This window comes from Puma concolor, chromosome A2 (assembly GCF_028749965.1).
Source record: "Puma concolor isolate L17-30 chromosome A2, mPumCon1.1.hap2, whole genome shotgun sequence".
NCBI lineage: Eukaryota > Metazoa > Chordata > Mammalia > Carnivora > Felidae > Puma > Puma concolor.
The window spans coordinates 161709094-161727531 of NC_141668.1; the positions used below are offsets into that span (position 1 = coordinate 161709094).

At 46.6% G+C, this 18438-nt stretch overlaps 1 protein-coding gene across 1 annotated transcript in view; it reads left to right on the forward strand.

The window, feature by feature from the left end:
- ADGRE3 (adhesion G protein-coupled receptor E3) overlaps window positions 1-15906 on the forward strand; it is a 47735-nt gene extending 31829 nt beyond the window's left edge. The window contains exons 8-16 of the mRNA XM_025915810.2: window positions 651-835; window positions 3277-3444; window positions 6409-6606; window positions 6893-7128; window positions 7598-7664; window positions 7894-7985; window positions 10380-10548; window positions 11836-11931; window positions 15683-15906. Of these exons, the coding sequence (XP_025771595.2) occupies window positions 651-835; window positions 3277-3444; window positions 6409-6606; window positions 6893-7128; window positions 7598-7664; window positions 7894-7985; window positions 10380-10548; window positions 11836-11931; window positions 15683-15709 (1238 nt within the window). The 3' untranslated portion in view covers window positions 15710-15906. The remainder of the gene's footprint in view (window positions 1-650; window positions 836-3276; window positions 3445-6408; window positions 6607-6892; window positions 7129-7597; window positions 7665-7893; window positions 7986-10379; window positions 10549-11835; window positions 11932-15682) is intronic.
- Window positions 15907-18438: the final 2532 nt, after the last annotated feature.

Sequence of the window (18438 nt, forward strand, 5' to 3'; positions counted from 1 at the left end):
TCTAGATCTGGTTTACGTATATAATATACGGAAGGAGATGATTACATTCATACATACAAAGAGATAGACATATGTGTAACCCAACTATTAACGGATTTCCTTAAGTCCAGTCTCAACATTATTCTTCATCCAAAAGGAATGCAAAGCAAATGCTCCAAGTCTTGAAAAATAAGCCAGTCTTTCTGGAAGTCTCCAGGAGGCAGCAGAGGAAGTGGAAGAAGACCTACCCAACTTGCTGAGTTTCCTCCTCTTCGAGGCTGACCCACCTCTCTCCTCTCCTCCTCCCTCAAAATCCCATCAGCCTCTTCTTGGCCCTCCCCCCAACTTTGATATCATTTTCTCCTAAGGCCAGCAGTGTCCTCTCTTACACAAATCAGCTTAACCTCTCTCGGTCCATCCAGTTCTTCCTCCAAGTTTTCCCCTATTCAGTCCAGAAAAAGGGTTCAGGGCCAAAAACACGAAGTCTGTGTCAGAGGTGGAAAAGGGAGAGACAGTGAGAATCTCTATTGCACTCGCGCTCAGGTATGTGACTATGCGTGCACACGTATACCTGTGTATATGCACACGTGCGTGTGTGTGCGTGTGCATCATAGGTGTGGGGAAGGAACGGTGGCATTTTTTTTCAGACTCTCATTTCTCCGATTCCTCAGGTCCCACCGCAATTGCCTTTATTTCATACTCTTCTCTTGGAAACATCATAAACGCAACGTTCTTTGAAGAGGCAAATGGCAAAGACCGAGTTTACCTGAACTCTCAGGTAGTGAGTGCCGCTATTGGACCCGAAAGGAATACATCTCTCCCCAAGTCTGTGATTCTGAGTTTTCAGCACGTGAAGGTGGGTCAGAGCTGCTCTTTGAGCGTGCTTAGGGGGTCTTGGAGGTGGACCAAACAATGTGTACTCCCTCCCCGGTCTGGGCTTCTGGACTGTGCCGTCGAATACCGTAGCCAGGAGCCTCGTGAAACGTGGTGGGTCTGAATTGAGATTCAGAAGATGTAGTGTTTCTGGATTTAGACTCGTTATTTCCAGAGTTTGAACCCGTCCTAAGAAAACCACCATGCAAAGCAGCTCATTAATAATTTTTCGGGGGCTGCTGGCTGGCTCAGTCGGTGTAGCCTACGCCTCTTGATCTCGGGGTTGTGGGTCTGAACCCCACGTTCAGGGTAGAGATTACTTTTTTTTTTTACATTTATTTATTTTTGAGAGACAGAGTGAGAGTGGAGGAGGGGCAGAAAGAGAAGGAGACACAGAATCCGAAACAGGCTCCAGGCTCTGAGCAAGCGTTCAGCACAGAGCCCGATGCAGGGCTCGAACCCACGGACCATGAGATCATGACCTGAGCCGAAGTCAGACACTTAACCGGCTGAGCCACCCAGGCACCCCTACTTTTTTTTTAATCTGAAAAAATAATAATAATAATTTGGGGGTGCCTGGGTGGCTCGGTTGGTTAAGCATAGGACTTGGAATTTTATTTTATTTTATTTTTGAATTTACATGCAAGTTAGTTAGCACAGAGTGCTGTAATGATTTTAGTAGATTCTAGTGATTCACCCCCCATGTATAACATCCAGTGCTCATCCCAACAAGTGTCCTCCTTAATGTCCCTTACCCATTTGGCCCACCCCCCACCCACAACCCCTCCAGCCACCCTCAGTTGATTCTTTGTATTTAAGAGTCTCTTATGGGGCACCTGGGTGGCACAGTCAGTTAAGCGTCCGACTTCGGCTCAGGTCGTGATCTCACAGTTCGTGAGTTCGAGCCCCGCATCGGGCTCTGTGCTGACAGCTCAGAGCCTGGAGCCTGTTTCAAATTCTGTGTCTCCCTCTTTCTCTCTTCTCCCCCGCTCATGTTCTGTCTCTCTCTTCTCAAAAATAAATAAATGTAAAAAAAAAAAAAAGTTGCTAAGACAGTAGATTTTAAGTCCTCACCACAAAATAAAAATTACAACTACGTGAGGTGATGGATGTTAATTAACTTTGTTGTGCGGCGTATGCATAGATCAAATAATTATGTTGAATACCTTATACTTACGTAATTTATATGTCAATTATATCTCAAGAAAGCTGGCAAAGATATATAAACTTATTTTTTAATTTTAAAGAAAATAAGAATTGAGGGGGAGAAAGTGGGGACATGTCGGTTTCGCCTACCCGAGTCCTAAAATCTAAGTGTGGAATTTTTGATATATGGCATCTAGAGATGGTCTAGCGAATTATCAAAGGAGATACAGCCTCCCAACAGGAGAGCATTTGCCTCGTCTCCTTGGCCCCATGAAGTGATGCTCTGGAAACCCTTGGGAGAAAAAGAAGAGGTGGAAGGCTGATTCTGTTCTCTCTCTCCTGGCGACATTTCTTTCCTAAACTTCCCCGTCTCATTGCATGAGCAGTTGCTTTATAAGGGGTCAGGGACAGAACTGGTATGAAGGCATCATGGAAATTTGCCTTCGGGAGTGTTTAGGAGAAAACTCTATGAGCCATAGATACTTGATTTTATTTTATTTTATTTTATTTTATTTTATTTTATTTTATTTTATTTTATTTTATTTTATTTTATTTTAAAGTTTATGTATTTATTTTGAGAGAGAGAGGGACAGAGAGAATCCCAAGCCGGCTCTGATGTTAACACAGAGCCCGATGTGGGCTCAAACTCACCAACCGTGAGATCAAGACCTGAGCCGGGATCAAGAGTGAAACGCTTAACCCACGGAGCCATCCAGGCGCCCCTCTTTTATTTACTTTTGTTTGTTTGTTTGACTTCCTGGTGGCAGATAAAGTCCTGAAACCAATGACGTCCTGTAAAATTCTGGCCCCCCAGAGAGCCTTGATTTTGTTTCGTGTCACATGGAACCCCAACAGCGCTGCGACTATGGGAACAGGCGTCCTGGCAGGCGTCCTCTTCAGTTAGAATAAAAATCGCCTGAGTCACTTCTTTTTTTTTTAATTTTTTTTTTCAACGTTTATTTATTTTTGGGACAGAGAGAGACAGAGCATGAACGGGGGAGGGGCAGAGAGAGAGAGGGAGACACAGAATCGGAAACAGGCTCCAGGCTCCGAGCCATCAGCCCAGAGCCCGACGCGGGGCTCGAACTCACGGACCGCGAGATCGTGACCTGAGCTGAAGTCGGACGCTTAACCGACTGCGCCACCCAGGCGCCCCAAAAATCGCCTGAGTCACTTCTAAGCGGCCACGTGTCTGTTCACTTGCCACCCCAGTGTAGACGCACACGCTGAGAGTTGTCCGTCCCAAGGAAGAACGTGACGAGCCCCCTCTACTTTCAGATGAAGCCCAGCAGTGGAAAGGCCGTCTGCGTCTACTGGAAAAGCACGAACGAGGGCGGCCAGTGGTCCAGCGACGGCTGTTTCCTGATACAAGCAAACAAAAGTCACACCATATGCAACTCCACTCACCTGTCCAGTTTTGCTGTCCTCATGGCCCTAACCAACCAGGTACAACGTGTACATTTAATTCCTCCAGCCAGCCCTGTGTCAGCCCCTGTGGGGGGATGAGAAATACTCTTTAAAAAAATGGGAGGGGTGCCTGGGTGGCTCAGTTGGTTGAGCGTCCGACGTCGGCTCAGGTCATGATCTCAAGGTTGGTGGGTTCGAGCCCCGCATCGGGCTCCGTGCTGGCAGCTCGGAGCCTGAAACCTGCTTCCGATTGTGTGTCTCCCTCTCTCTCTCTCTCTCCCCCTACCCCCGCTCATGCTCTGTCTCTCTGTCTCTCAAAAATGAACATTAAAAAAAAAAATTTTTTTTTGTAATGGGAAAAATAAACTCAAGTGATGAAAGTAAGCGATGGCAGAAAGCTTGTTGCTTTACACGGAAAGGCCAGGGTGGCCTCTAAGAATTCAGTGTTTGAGCTGAAATCTGAATACTGACTCTGTGGTGTTGCAACATGGGTGAGCCTCGAAAACATCGCACTGAATGAAAGAGGTCAGACCCAAAGGGCTACATGCTGTATGATTCCGTACAAGGAAGGGGGGGGGGGGGGTAAGTGCTTAATGGGCATGGGGGTTCCATTTGGGGTTGATGAAAATAACACCGGGTGGAAATCTCTGACCTCTCCTATTTAAAGATGGCAGAAGGCAAGGTAGAATGGGTTTGAAAACATAAAACACGTCTTTCTTTCATTCATCATTGCATCTATGAGTCGGACCTTATTTTCATTGCTGTATAATATTCTCTTGCGTGACTGTTCTACACTTGACTTCTCCATTCTCGTACAGTTAATGCATATCGAGGTTTTTCCCACTGAGGGGTCATTAAAAGCAACGCTACTTTTCTGGGATGAGGCATAGAAAATCCCACATTGGATCTTCCAGGGTGATGAGGAAGCAACATACTCCAGAAGGTGTAGCTACTAGGTGGTGAAGCCTCTGTTATCATAGCTTTCGGAGTGAAGGTGTGGAATAGAATGTGGTTCCATCTATGTCAAGTTTAAAACCAGACACAACTTGGTGCGCCTGCGTGGCTCAGTCTGTTAAGCGCCTGAATTTGGCTCAGGTCATGATCTCACGGTTCGTGAGTTCCAGCCCCACCTCAGGCTCTGTGCTGACACCTCAGGGCCTGGAGCCTGCTTCGGATTCTGTGTCTCTCCCTCTCTCTGCCCCCCCTCAAAAATAAATAAACATTAAAAAAAATTTTTTTTAAACAGACACAACTGGGGCACCTGGGTGGCTCAGTCAGTTAATCGCCCAACCCTTTTTTTCAGCTCCCATCATATCCTCACGGTTTGGGAGTTCAAGCCCTGCATCAGGCTCTGCACTGGCAGTGCTTGGGAGTCTCTCTCCCTCTCTCTCTGCTCCTCCGCTGCCTGCACTCTCTCTCTCTCAAAATAAATAAACTTTAAAAAATCTAAAAACAGACACGACTAAACCATGTTCTCAGGGGTTGCGTACTTAGGTGGTAAAACTATAAAGATAATCAGGAATTGCTTATCCTAAAAGGACCACGGTTACCTCTGGGGGAGAAGGTGGTTTGCAATTGGAAAGAGCTTCTGGGATAATGTCTACAGACTAATGATCTCACCAACCATTTAATAATTATGGATCATGTGATACATGTGTGTGTGTGCTCTTTTCTATATGTGCATTATATTTCACAATTTTTAAGGTTAAAAAAAACACAGAGGATTAAGAAATTCTATAAAGTGACATTGAAATAAGTGAAAATCCCCATGTGATTATAAGAGACAGCAACTGTCATTTCCCACCGGTGAGTCTCGCTTGAGTCTGCGTGGCTCATCAGACTTGTGGCTCCTGTCTTTAAGGAGATGAGCCCCAAGAGCTGAATTATACAGATGTCTTAGTTTGGGATCTCCTGTAAACAGATCCTGAGACAAAAAATTTGAGGGCAAGTAGTTTTTCTGGGAAGCGACCCCAAGACACATCAGTAGGACAGTAGGGAGGTGAGACAGAGAAGAGAAGGCAGCCAGTAAGCGGTGTGTTAAAGAGGAAGTTACTGGGGCACCTGGGTGGCTCAGTCAGTTTGATTTCTGCTCAGGTCATGATCTCAGGGTCGTGAGATCGAGTCCCACATCGCACTCCCCCCCGGGAAGGCAGCCTACTTAGGATTCTCTCTCTCCCTCTCCCTGTGTCCCTTCCCTTCCCTCTAAAAGAGAGAGGCGGGGAGAGGGAGGGGGAGAGAGAAAGTTACCAACATGGACAACTGGGACTCAATCCCATTGGGTACTCCTGGGAGATATCCTAGAACATGCATTTCAGAGCCTTCCCACATAAAGGTGAGGGAGCTGGGATATTTATCCACCAATGCCATAACTTGTATTGTTTGAGGGCAGCTTCTAGGGGTATTAACATCCTGGTACTTGTGACCCCTCTGGCATGTCCAGGCATGCTCCTGTGGCAGGAGAAATAGTCTCGGGCAGGGTCACTGGATTTCCCAGAAAACGGCCAAAGGGCAGGTAGCAGAGAGCATGAGGGGCCTCTGCGACACAGGGCTTCCTTTATCACTTGAGTGCAAGACTTAGCCTAGCACATTCTTTCATTTCCACGTGAATCTGCTGTACAACATAGAGTCTATGGTTAACACAGTATTGTGCACTTAAAAACTTGGCAAGAGCGTCGATCTCGTGTTGTTTCTTACCCCAGAAAGAAAAAAGCAAGGGGGACACAGGATCGTGGAGGTGATGGATAGTTTATTACCTTGACTGTGGTGATGGCATCATAGGTCTGTGCCTATGCCCAAACTCATCAAAATGTGTGCATTCAACGTGTGCAATATTTTGTATGTTACGTATACCTCAGTAAAGCCGGGAAGAAGACGACTTAGTCTGACAGACGCTTCTTAAACTCTTATCAACTGGCTTCATGCCTGTGTTTGGGATGCCGCATTCCAAAGGGGGGGAAATTAATCCTGGAGACTGACTGTGATGTCCTCCTCGGTGGGTCCCAGGAGGAGGATCCCGTGCTGGTTGTCATCACCTACGTGGGGCTGGGCCTCTCTCTGCTGTGCCTCCTCCTGGCAGCCCTCACCTTCCTCCTGTGCAAAGCCATCCAGAACACCAGCACCTCGCTCCACCTGCAGCTCTCGATCTGCCTCTTCCTGGCCCACCTGCTCTTCCTCACGGCCATCGACCAGACCAAGATCAAGGTACTGACACTGTCCCAGAGGACCCCCTGCCCTGAGCCACGGGATGCTCAGTTCGTGGAGCCCTGCTGCACTGATACCTTAACACAATATCGTTGGGCGACAGGGAGGCTGGAGGGGTAAATAGCCTATTTCACGTTGACTGATGAAGCAGAAGACAATCCTCTCTCAACAACTCGACCCTATATACATATATACGAGTTCTCCCCGCTGGCAAGGTATGGGAGGGGTCCTGGGGCCACCCTCCTCCCTGACTGTCCCTCCTGGTGACTCCTTCCTCCTCCCCCAGCTGCTGTGCGCCATCATCGCGGGGGCCTTACACTATCTCTACCTGGCCTCCTTCACCTGGATGCTGTTGGACGGTCTACACCTCTTCCTCACGGCACGCAACCTGACGGTGGTCAACTACTCCAGTGTGACCAGGTTCATGAAGTGGCTCATGTTCCCTGTGGGCTATGGAGTCCCGGCTCTAATCGTGGCCATTTCTGCTGCATCCAGACCTTCCCTTTATGGAACACGTGTTCGGTGAGCTCAACTCTCACCCTGTGCTGTGGACAGTTTTGAGGGCGGTGTTCAGGACCATGATTGGGATATGCATGTCGAACACGCTGTCCTTTTCCCTTGGCTGTAACAGCTCTAACTTCTTTCGTGGTGAGACGGAGAAAGGTGACAAGAAGAGTGTGGAAGGTTCTGGAAGGAGGGCATTTGTGGTTAGGTCCCAGCTTCATCGTTCCCATAATTTGGCACCTCGAGTCCTCAGGGCTCAGGCATCAGTGAAATGGGTATAACAGTTGTCCCCACGATCCCACCCTCACAGTGCTGGTCTGAAAACTCAGCAGGACTCGGCTTATAAGATGTTTGCGTTAACATGTGGTGGTGAGCGATCAAAGCCCTCACTGTCATCAGCTGACCTTTTCAGGAGATGTTGGAAAAGTGTTAGGAAAAGGTGTTTGTTTCTGATCTCAATTTATGCCCCCTTTCCCATTGTTCCCAGCTGCTGGCTCGACCTGAACCAGGGATTCATCTGGAGTTTCCTTGGCCCCGTCTGTGTGATTATCTGTGTGAGTCTGACTATGGGTCCCGATGTTCCTGACCAAAGAAGAAGCACCACAGGCATGCTGGGTGCAAGATAGGACAAGGGCAATACATTTTCTCCGTTGTACGAATTGATCTTTCCCCTGGCCACCAATCCAATCCCACAGGCAGGGAGGTAGGATCTGTGTGCCGTTTATAGGGGATACAGTGCGTTACTTTAACTTGCATTCTGCATGGTCTGTGTGATTCCTGCAGGTGAATTTAATATTTTTTATCCTGATCCTTTGGATTTTGAAAAGGAAACTTTCCTCTCTCAATACTGAGTTATCAACCATCCATAATGTAAGGTAAGGTGGGGTAAAGTGTACTTTTTGACCCCTCTTTCTCCTACTCACCTCCCACCGGTCCCTCCTCCATATCCACACACACATACACCCCACAACCAAGCTTCAGGAGCTAGCAAGGCCACTGCTATCTCCCAGTGTCACAATCTGTGAGACGCTGGATTAGCTGTAGTACAGGCTAAGCTTCAGTAACAAAAAGACCCCCCAAAAGGAGTGAAATTTTCATGTCGCAGTCCAGAGGTGAGCAGTCCACGGCTAGTGGGGAAGTTCTGCCCCACAGAGTAATCCAGAGACTCGACTCCTTTCTATGTCTATTGTTCCACATCCGCTAGGATGTTGTCTTTGCCAGGATCCCATCCCTGGGAAGAAGTTGCACTTGCCTGCATCTCATTGGCTAGACTTTGATCACATGGTGACACCCACCTTCAAGGCAGGCTGGGAAATGTAGTCTCTAACTGGGTAGCCCTGTGTTCTTGATAAAACTCCGAACGGAAAGGGCTCCAACGCTAAAGTGAAGAACATACGGTGGGCGGGGTGGAAACAGCAATTTCCGCCACATAACACAAGATGCAATAGGTTTGGGAAGGATTTAGACTAAAATATATTTTGTATAATACTATTTCTTTTTTTTTTTTTTAATATTTTTTTTTCAACGTTTATTTATTTTTGGGACAGAGAGAGACAGAGCATGAACGGGGGAGGGGCACAGAGAGAGGGAGACACAGAATCGGAAACAGGCTCCAGGCTCTGAGCCAACAGCCCAGAGCCCGACACAGGGCTCGAACTCCCGGACCGCGAGATCGTGACCTGGCTGAAGTCGGACGCTTAACCGACTGCGCCACCCAGGCGCCCCTGTATAATACTATTTCAAAACATTTGGGGCTGAGGGTACTTTTTCATTTTTTTCCCATTTTATGTGAACATGGAATTTGTTGTTGTTTTCACTGTAGTCACAAAAAAGAGCACGTTCGTCAAGATTTTTTTCAAAAATGTTTAAAATATATGAAGTTAAACCTGAAAGTGGCCAACTCCCCCTTTTCTTTGCTTCTTCCACTTCCCAGGGAAGCCAGAGGTAACAAGCTGTATGATATGTATAATATTTTCCCCAGACCTTTTTCTGTGCATTTTCTATAGAACACACAGGCACACTTACAATAGCATTGCGCTATTCTCCAACTAGCTTTTCTCCAACTAGCTTTTCTCGGTTATGCATTACTCCAACTAGCTTTTCTCGGTTCTCCAGCTAGCTTTTCTCCAACTAGCTTTTCTTGGTTCTCCAACCAGCTTTTCTCCAACTAGCTTTTCTCGGTTCTCCAACTAGCTTTTCTCAGTTATGTATTACTATATTTTTTAATTAGGAATATATATGTACATGGGGCACCTGGGTAGCTTGGTCGGTTAAGCATCCAACTTCAGCTCAGGTCATGATCTCACGGTTCATGAGTACGAGACCCACATCGGGCTCCATGCTGACAGCTCGGAGCCTGGAGCCTGCTTCGGATTCTGTGTCTCCCTCTCTGTGCTCCTCCCCTGCTTGCTCTCTCTCTCTCTCTCAAAAATAAATACACATTTTTAAAAAAGGAATATAGGGGCGCCTGGGTGGCGCAGTCGGTTAAGCGTCCGACTTCAGCCAGGTCACGATCTCGCGGTCCGTGAGTTCGAGCCCCGCGTCAGGCTCTGGGCTGACGGCTCAGAGCCTGGAGCCTGTTTCCGATTCTGTGTCTCCCTCTCTCTCTGCCCCTCCCCCGTTCATGCTCTGTCTCTCTCTGTCCCAAAAATAAATAAACGTTAAAAAAAAAAATTTTTTTAAAAGGAATATATACGTACATAAGTAAGGTGACACCACACCCTAGTTTGCCTGAGACAATCCCAGTTTATGCCTGTTGACCCATTGTGATTGCTAATTAACACCACTTTTACCTCAAAACCCTCCCTGGCCGAATAATATACAAATGATATATAAAGCGAGAGATAAAGAGCACCCAGTTTTTTTAAATGCTTGTTTATTTTTGAGAGAGAGAGAGAGCACAAGCGAGGCAGGGGGCGGTGCAGAGGGAGAGGGGGAGCCAGAATCCAAAGCAGAAGAGCACCCGGTTTTTAAATGCCATATGTATGTAGGTACTAATTTTGTTCTATGTACTGTCCTGAATACTTTACATGGGTGAAAGTCCCATGTAAGCTTAGCAGCAGCCCTGTGAAATAGGGCTACTACAAAGAGGAGGGAACTGAGTTATAGAAAGGTAAAGTCGCTTGCCCAAGGTCACACAGCTGGCTAGTTCTGCCTTAGATTTAAACCCAGCCGGTCTAGCTCCAGAGTCCTCACCAGTAACAACTGCACGATAGGGTGTCCGCGTCCATTATTAGCTTCTTCACATCGTTGTGTATGACTCCCCTCAGGATGCTGACACTCAAAGCGATGGCTCAGCTCTTCATCCTGGGCTGCACGTGGTGTCTGGGCCTCCTGCAGGTGGGGCCAGCTGCCCGCGTCATGGCTTACCTCTTCACCATCATCAACAGCCTGCAGGGAGTGTTCATCTTCCTGGTGTACTGCCTCCTCAGCCAGCAGGTAAACACCAACCCCTTTTTTTATTGTCATAAAGTTAGGACATATTTGGAAGTATGTAGTGTCATGAACCCTTGAATCGTTTCAATCTATGTCCTCTGAATTTTCATATAAGCTGTGAGCCATGTGTAAACACTATCTATGTTCTCTCTACTTCAAGATATTCTTGATTATAAGATACATGAATTTATTAACAGCTTTCAGAAAGTAAATAGTTGCTACATCAAGGAAATATGTTTTTCTTCAGTTTTCCCATTTGTAATAGTCAGCTATTGCTGTGTAACAAACGACCTCAAAAATCTCCAGAGCCGAAACACAAACGTTTGCTTTTCTCATTCTCAAGTCTGATTGGGGTTCAGCCGATCTTGTCTGGGCTCAGCTTGGCTTGGTTCTAGAATGTAGATCATGTTGAGGTCTTCTCCTTGAGACTCATCCTGAGGCTTAGCGGAAAGCGAGAAGCTCCCTAGGATCTGTTCTTCTGATGACAATGGCAAAATCACAAGAAGACAAGTCCTGTTGGACAGGGGCCATTTCAAGCCTTGTGGTTCTGCTTGAATCACTTCCACTGATATTGCCTTGGCCAAAGAAAGTCATATGTCCAAGCCCAAAGTCAAGGGAAAAGAACCCTCCACCCACCAGGAGGCTAAGACAGGGTGTAATACTGTGACAGAGGAGTGAATGATTGAAATCTCTAACGCAATCCGCCACACCACTTAAACACATGAATTCTTAATCACATTTCCATGTGATGGGATAGTTTCCATACTAATACGTTTTAATAGTTCTATGACGGCATTAAATAATAAGTTAATCTTTCCAACATGTTATTATGAACATTTTCAAACACACAAAAAGGTTAAAACAATTATGCAATGGACACATATATACCAATCATTTCAATTATCTTTGTGCTATATTTGTTTTGCCACATTGTCCACATATCCATTCTTTTACCCATTCTCCACCACTAAGTCCCTGGTAACCCCTATTCTACTTTGTGGCTCAATTACTTAGACTATTATAAGGATCTCAGGTATGTGGAACCAGACGATATTTGTCCTTTGTTCCAGGCTTATTTCACTGAGCGTAATGCCTTCAAGGTCCATCCACGTGGCAGCCTGTATCAGAATACCATTCCTTTTTAAGGCTCAATGAATAATATTTCATTGTCCACATATGCCATGTGTTGTTGAAGTTTTTTAAAACTTGTTCTATTCCTGACTCACTGGTTTCTCTCTTCACCCACCAATGTTAACAGAAACCATTCCAGTCTTGTCTTTGATATTCCAGGTCCGAAAATGGTTCAGAGAGATCATGAAATCTAAACCTGAGTCTGAGACTTACACACTTTCCACCAGGTTTGGCGCAAACTCAAGACCCAGTGAGGTAAGAGGACTTGTGATTTATTCTAATGTTTCCTCCCTTGACACCCAAAGCCCCCTCTCCTCATCTTAGTATGAGGTCCCTTCCCTGGAGGGTATGATGGAGAGCTCTTTTCCTGATGACCTGGTTTGCATTTCTCATTCTTACCGTATCGTTCCTCAGTTGACCCTTCCCTGATTACTGACAGTGCTTAAGGTGGCTTGTGTATATATTCTCATCATACAAACGAGTAAGGGTCAAACGTGTCACCAGCATAACTACCATCTAACGTAGAATCCTTGGGGGGGAGGCTTAGAATCACAGACATAGAGCATTGGTCATCATCCTCTGAATACCGCTATCCCTTGGAGAGGTGGACATAAGCCCAGTGGTGTTGGCAGAAAGGGCTCCAGGAGAGGCACCTCACCCCAGCTGCTCTACATAATTATAGGAGAGGAGCATATGGAATAATGGGACCTTCCAGGGAGAGGAAATGGTCTTGTTAGAAAGAGGACCTCCATGGAACTTGATAGCTGGTCTTCAACTGTTCCTCTATTGATTTAACTCAGACTCGATGCACCAAGGAATGAGTTTCCAGCACTACCTTGGACCTCTCTGTAGCTGTCCCTTATTTGCCTTTTTGGAGAAATGAGGGAACATACTTCTCCAAGAAGGCATGCCCCTAGATAGGCAAGAAGGGCTCCAAAACTCGTAATCCAAAAAAATTTTCCCAGTCTCATTTGTATGCTCCCATACACCCACCACATCTGCTAGCCAAGGAGCCTTCGAATGTGCTGTTTTTAAAATAAACAGAATTGAGGGGCGCCTGGGTGGCGCAGTCGGTTAAGCGTCCGACTTCAGCCAGGTCACGATCTCGCGGTCCGTGAGTTCGAGCCCCGCGTCAGGCTCTGGGCTGATGGCTCGGAGCCTGGAGCCTGTTTCCGATTCTGTGTCTCCCTCTCTCTCTGCCCCTCCCCCGTTCATGCTCTGTCTCTCTCTGTCCCAAAAATAAATAAACGTTGAAAAAAAAAAAATTTTAAAATAAACAGAATTGAGACACATAGTTTTCCACATTCTTTGAGCTAATATGTGATATTCTCAGCACTGGAAATATTGAGTCACTAAAGAAGCATCTATCCCTAACTGGAGGCGAATTCATTCAAAATCTCTCCAAAAGGTCTAAAAGGAAAACAAGACCAAAAAAAAAAAAAAAAATCTTAGGACAAGTCAAGTGATCAGAAAACAAAACAAAACTGTGAGTATCAGATTTAAATCATTCCCAATGAGAGTAAAATTGTAAAAGGGACTGACTGCTGGCTGTGACCATTAAAAGACTTCCTTGATAATCCAGAATAATTTTCAAAGCTTCCAGCACTCCAGTAACTGGTTTCCTACAATAAATAAGGAATTTATATATATATATATATATATATATATATATATATATATATATATATATTAGCTCCCTGTAGGAAATACATTCACTTTAATTAAAAGAATCTGTGAAGCTTTTACTTTTCTAGGCACAGAGTATGATTAAAAAGCTAAGAAAAAAAAAATCCAGGGCGCCTGAGTGGCTCAGTCAGTTGAGTGTCTGACTCTTGATTTCGGCTCTGGTCATGATCCCTGGGTTGTGGGTTTGAGCCCTGTGCTAAGTGTGGAGCCTGCTTAAGGTTCTCTCTCTCTCTCTCTCTCTCTCTCTCTCTCTCTCTCTCCACCTTTCCCCTGCTCATGCACTCTCTCTAAAACAAATTTTTTTTTAATCCTTCCTCTTTCTCCATGGACAAATTTGCCCTTGGGTTAAATTCCTAGCTGTGCTCTCTAGAAACTTGCTAACGTTGGAAGGTCAGTTCTGCAACCAGGCAATATTGTTTGTGGAAAAAGTCATGTCTGACTAGACAGAGAGTTCTGTGAATGAACCGTAAATAACAGGAGGGAAATGGTAGCTTTGGACTTCCTGCATACAATGACTCATATAACGAGGCCAGGAACCCCTGTCCTCACTGGCTGCTATAGGAGGTATCGCTTTTCTCGTGCAGCTTTTAAACCAGGCTGTAACTTGTAGGTGGTAAACGTGATATTTGTTGAGTTCTACAACGTGTCAAGGTGCTGCAGTGGGCAAGAGACATACAAAAGGAAAAAGACGTCGGGCGCCTGGGTGGTCAGTCGGTTGAGTGTCCGACTTCAGCTCAGGTCAAAGCATCTGACTCTTGATTTCAGCTCAGGTCGTGATCCCAGATTCATGAGATCGAGCCCCTATTGGGCTCTGTGCTGACAGGGCAGAGCCTGCTTGAGATTCTCTGTCTCTCTCTCTCTCTCTCTCTCAGCCTCTCCCCCCTCTCAACATAAGCAAATAAACATTTTTTTAAAACTAAAAAAAAAAAAAAGAGTTCTTCATTTGGGATTTTTTAATTCTCCCACTTCTTAAAATTTGTTTTAATGTTTGTTTATTTTTGAGAGAAAGAGAGAGAGAGAGCATAAGCAGGAGAGGGGCAGAGAGAGAGGGAGACACAGAATCTGAAGCAGGCTCCAGGCTCCGAGTTGTCAGCACAGAGCCCGACGCGGGGATCAAACTCACGGGCTGCAAGATCATGACCTGAGCTGAAGTCAGATGCTCAACCGACTGAGCCACCCAGGCGCCCCAAGAAGTCCTCCCATTTAAGCTGAAGAAGGCCACACCTGTCCTAAGATTCCAAAATGCTAGGCGATCATGTCATTCTTTCTTGCTGGATGGAGCTCTTATCGCCAAGGACTTGCTAACAGGCTCTGAAAAAGCCACAATAACCCAGTTTTTGACCAGTTTGATCCAGTTCAGACACCAGGCTAACCATCCAGATGACCTCAATATCATTTCCATCCAACTGTGATTTTTTAAAAAAAAGCACACCTAGGGGCGTCTGGGTGGCTCAGTTGGTTGGGCATCCAACTTCAACTCAGGTCGTGATCTCACAGTTTGTGGGTTCGAGCCCCCCGTCGGGCTCTGTGCTGACAGCCCAGAGCCTGGAGCCTGCTTCCGATTCTGTGTCTCCCTCTCTCTCTGTACTTCCCTGCTCATGCTCTGTCTCTCTCAAAAATGAATTAAATGTTAAAAGAATTTAAAAACACACACACACCTACCGGCACCATGACAGATCCAACTGTGTCCACGTGGGGGAAGAAAAGAGGTGGCACTTTGATTCCTAGAAGCCCCTCCCCCTTGCCTGAAAAACCCCCACGTCAGCTTTGCTTATCAGCCCCTTAATTAGCCTAACCCCATAAAACCCTGACCATGAGACCTAACCCGGGAGAAGGTGCCTTTAACATGAGCTCCCTGGGGTGCCTGGGTGGCTCAGTCAGTTGAGCGCCCGAATCTTGGTTTCGGCTCAGGTCATGACGTCATGGGATTGAGCCCCATTTCAGGCTCTGTCCTGAGCGTGGAGTCTGCTTGAGGTCCCCCCCCCCATCTGCCTCTCCCCCCCGGCAAAAAAATTAAAAAAAAAAAAGATTAATTTTAAAAATAAATTTTTAAAAAAGAACACAAGCTCCCCGTCTCTGTTCTCTGGCCATTGAATAAATTACCAGCTTACCATCAAATACTGTTTTGGTGTTTGGCCATTCGACAAATGGTATATTGAGGAGGCAAGGGACCTACCACGTAAGTAACACTGCCTTTAACCCACTTCTGCACTTTCTTTCTGTTTTATTGGTGGGGGTGGGGGTGGGGGTGATGGTTGCTTTGTTCTGTTTCATCCCTACGTCTACCTTTAATCTAAACGTCTTTTGCTTGTTGGGGGAGGGGGGGGTGTTTTCCCAGAGCAACTGAAGAGAAAATATTCGAACTAGAACATTCGATCCCACATGGAAAGTCACAGCCACGGATTTGGTTGGCATCATGAAGAACAGAGCTGGAGACCAGGGGGACCATTACTTTGACCTCCTTGGAGAGGAAATGTTCAGCCTTTACTTCCTGAAGTGTTTGTTCTGCATAACGGGCCCCCAGTAAATGGGTGTTGCATTGGGTTTCTCTTCGCTGTCATGGGCTCAGCCAGTGCTTGTCGCTGGGGACCCCAATCATGACCATTGCAAATAGTCCCTGGACATTTTGTAAACAAGGAAGGCCCCTTTAAAGGCCTTTCCTCAAATTCTTACACGCATTCGTCCTAACCTTGCTCTTGAAACTCATCCAGTCCTTCAGACCCTCAGCTTCTCCCAAACTGTCAGCTGTACCTCCTTTCTTATCCAGGCTAAAGCTCATGGTCAACCATGTCGAAAGATTTTCTCCCCTAATCGTGACACCTTGCTCCCTCATTCTGATTCCATTCTGATTCCTGGGAACACCTTGATCCAGGACCAGTCCAACAATGGCAGTCACTACAGATTGCCAACTCAGCAGCCGTCACCATATCATATGCTCCTTATCAACACAACCTTGGTAATTTGCAGGTGTGGGACAGCAGTGTGCCTGGACGCAGGGGGCCAGCTGAGACTGGTCTGAGCCCGGTTATTCTCAACCAGAGGTGATTCCCCACCCCCATAGGACAGTTGACAAAGTCTGGAGGCCATTTTTTGTTGCCAGGACTGGGGAAAGGCAGGGGAATGCTACTGGCTTGTATGTGGTAAAGGGCAGGGATGCTGCTAAACGTCCCATAATGAACAAGACAGCCCCCACATCCACACAACCAAGGATTATCAATCCCTAAATGTCAGTAGCGCTGAGGTCAAGAAACCCCAGCCTAAACTAGCCGTAGCGATTGTGTTCCCATCTGCTAGAGACTGGTTTCGGATGGGTGCATCTGGACCAGTTCTGGGCAATGAGATATAAGAAACACCTACTGGAGGGGCGCCTGGGTGGCGCAGTCGGTTAAGCGTCCGACTTCAGCCAGGTCACGATCTCGCGGTCCGGGAGTTCGAGCCCCGCGTCAGGCTCTGGGCTGATGGCTCAGAGCCTGGAGCCTGTTTCCGATTCTGTGTCTCCCTCTCTCTCTGCCCCTCCCCCGTTCATGCTCTGTCTCTCTCTGTCGCAAAAATAAATAAACGTTGAAAAAAAAATTAAAAAAAAAAAAAAAAAAGAAACACCTACTGGAAAATACTTCTTCTCCTTGATAGAAACAAAGACAAATTCAAGGGCAGCCTTCCCATGACGTCCTGGTTTGGGCTGCTACACGACCCTATTGCTAAGCCACTTTGGGTCGGGTAATGTTATTTGGAGTCCAAAGCATCCTTCCTTGTGAACAAACCACTTCTCCATCAGGGCAGTGAGATCCCAGAATCACTCGGTTTGGAGTCATTACAAATACGTGCTTTCTGATATACACCAGACTCTCCATGCTGCCCGGAATTTGTTCTTCCTGTCCGTAGTCCGCTTCCCCCCAAGAAAAGCTGTAGCTCTTCACTTCCTTCCTCTGCCCCCATCACCTTTCCCCTTACATGAGGCAGGAGACCTTGTCGACTCCTTCAGAGACAACAAACACCAGCTGACAGGAACTACCCCAACTTCCTGACGTCCTTTACAAATACATCCACATCCATGCCTACCCTTGCTTCCTTCCCTCACTGGTGTCCTTCGTCCCTTCTTCCATTCTTCCACAACAGCAAAGGGATCCCTCCTCTGGTTCAAGGCTAACCCCTCCCTCTGTGCTTTGCTTATCCCCTCCGACCTCTCTGGGGACTTTTCTCCACTGATATCTCCTCTCTCTGTCTTGAGTCTCCCACCTCTCCTACCTCCTGTCTCCTGGTTCTTCCCCCAGCGGTATTTAAATATACTAAAGGGGCCGCTGGGTAGTTCAGTCGGTGAAAGCATCCAACTGTTTGTTTCAGCTCAGGTCATGATCGCGCAGTTGAGGAGTTTGCGCCCCACATCGGGCTCTGTGCTGACAGTGTGGAATCTGCTTGGGATTCTCTCTCTCTCCCTCTTTCTCTCTGCACCACCCCCCCCCACTCTCTCTTTCTCAAAATAAATAAATAAGCTTTAATAAAGAAAGAAACTAAAAAGAGGTTAGCAAACTTTTTCTGCCAATGGCCAAATAACAAATATTTTAGACTTTTCAGGATCTGTGTGTGTGTGTGTGTGTGTGTGTGTGTTTATTAGAAATATAAAAACCATTTCTAACTCACTGGCCATACAAAAATCAGGCTGCACTCAGGATTTGACAGCGCCCCCCCCCCCCCAAGCTATAATTTGCTGGCCCTTGTGCTAAAGGAAGAGAAATGGTAGAATCTAGGAAAATGGCCACTTGTACATTTCTCAACTCCTCTCCATCCCCTACACTAATATATCTGCTTCTTTAAACCCAGAGTCTGCTGGGACCAATGGCATCTGGGTAGAGATGAGGGTGATGCCTCCAGGGGAATCCCCAAAGGGAAATCTGGGGGTGAAATGTTTCCCCCGTGCACCAGGTGGAGAGTCCCAAGATAAGCCGAAGAACACTCCAGGCTGAAGATCAGACACTGACCATCCCAGGAAGAGTCTGGCCCACAGGGGTCCAGGGATAGGCCCGCATCACTCCCATGTGTGTGTGTCTGTGTGTGTGTATGTGTGTGTGTGTGAGAGAG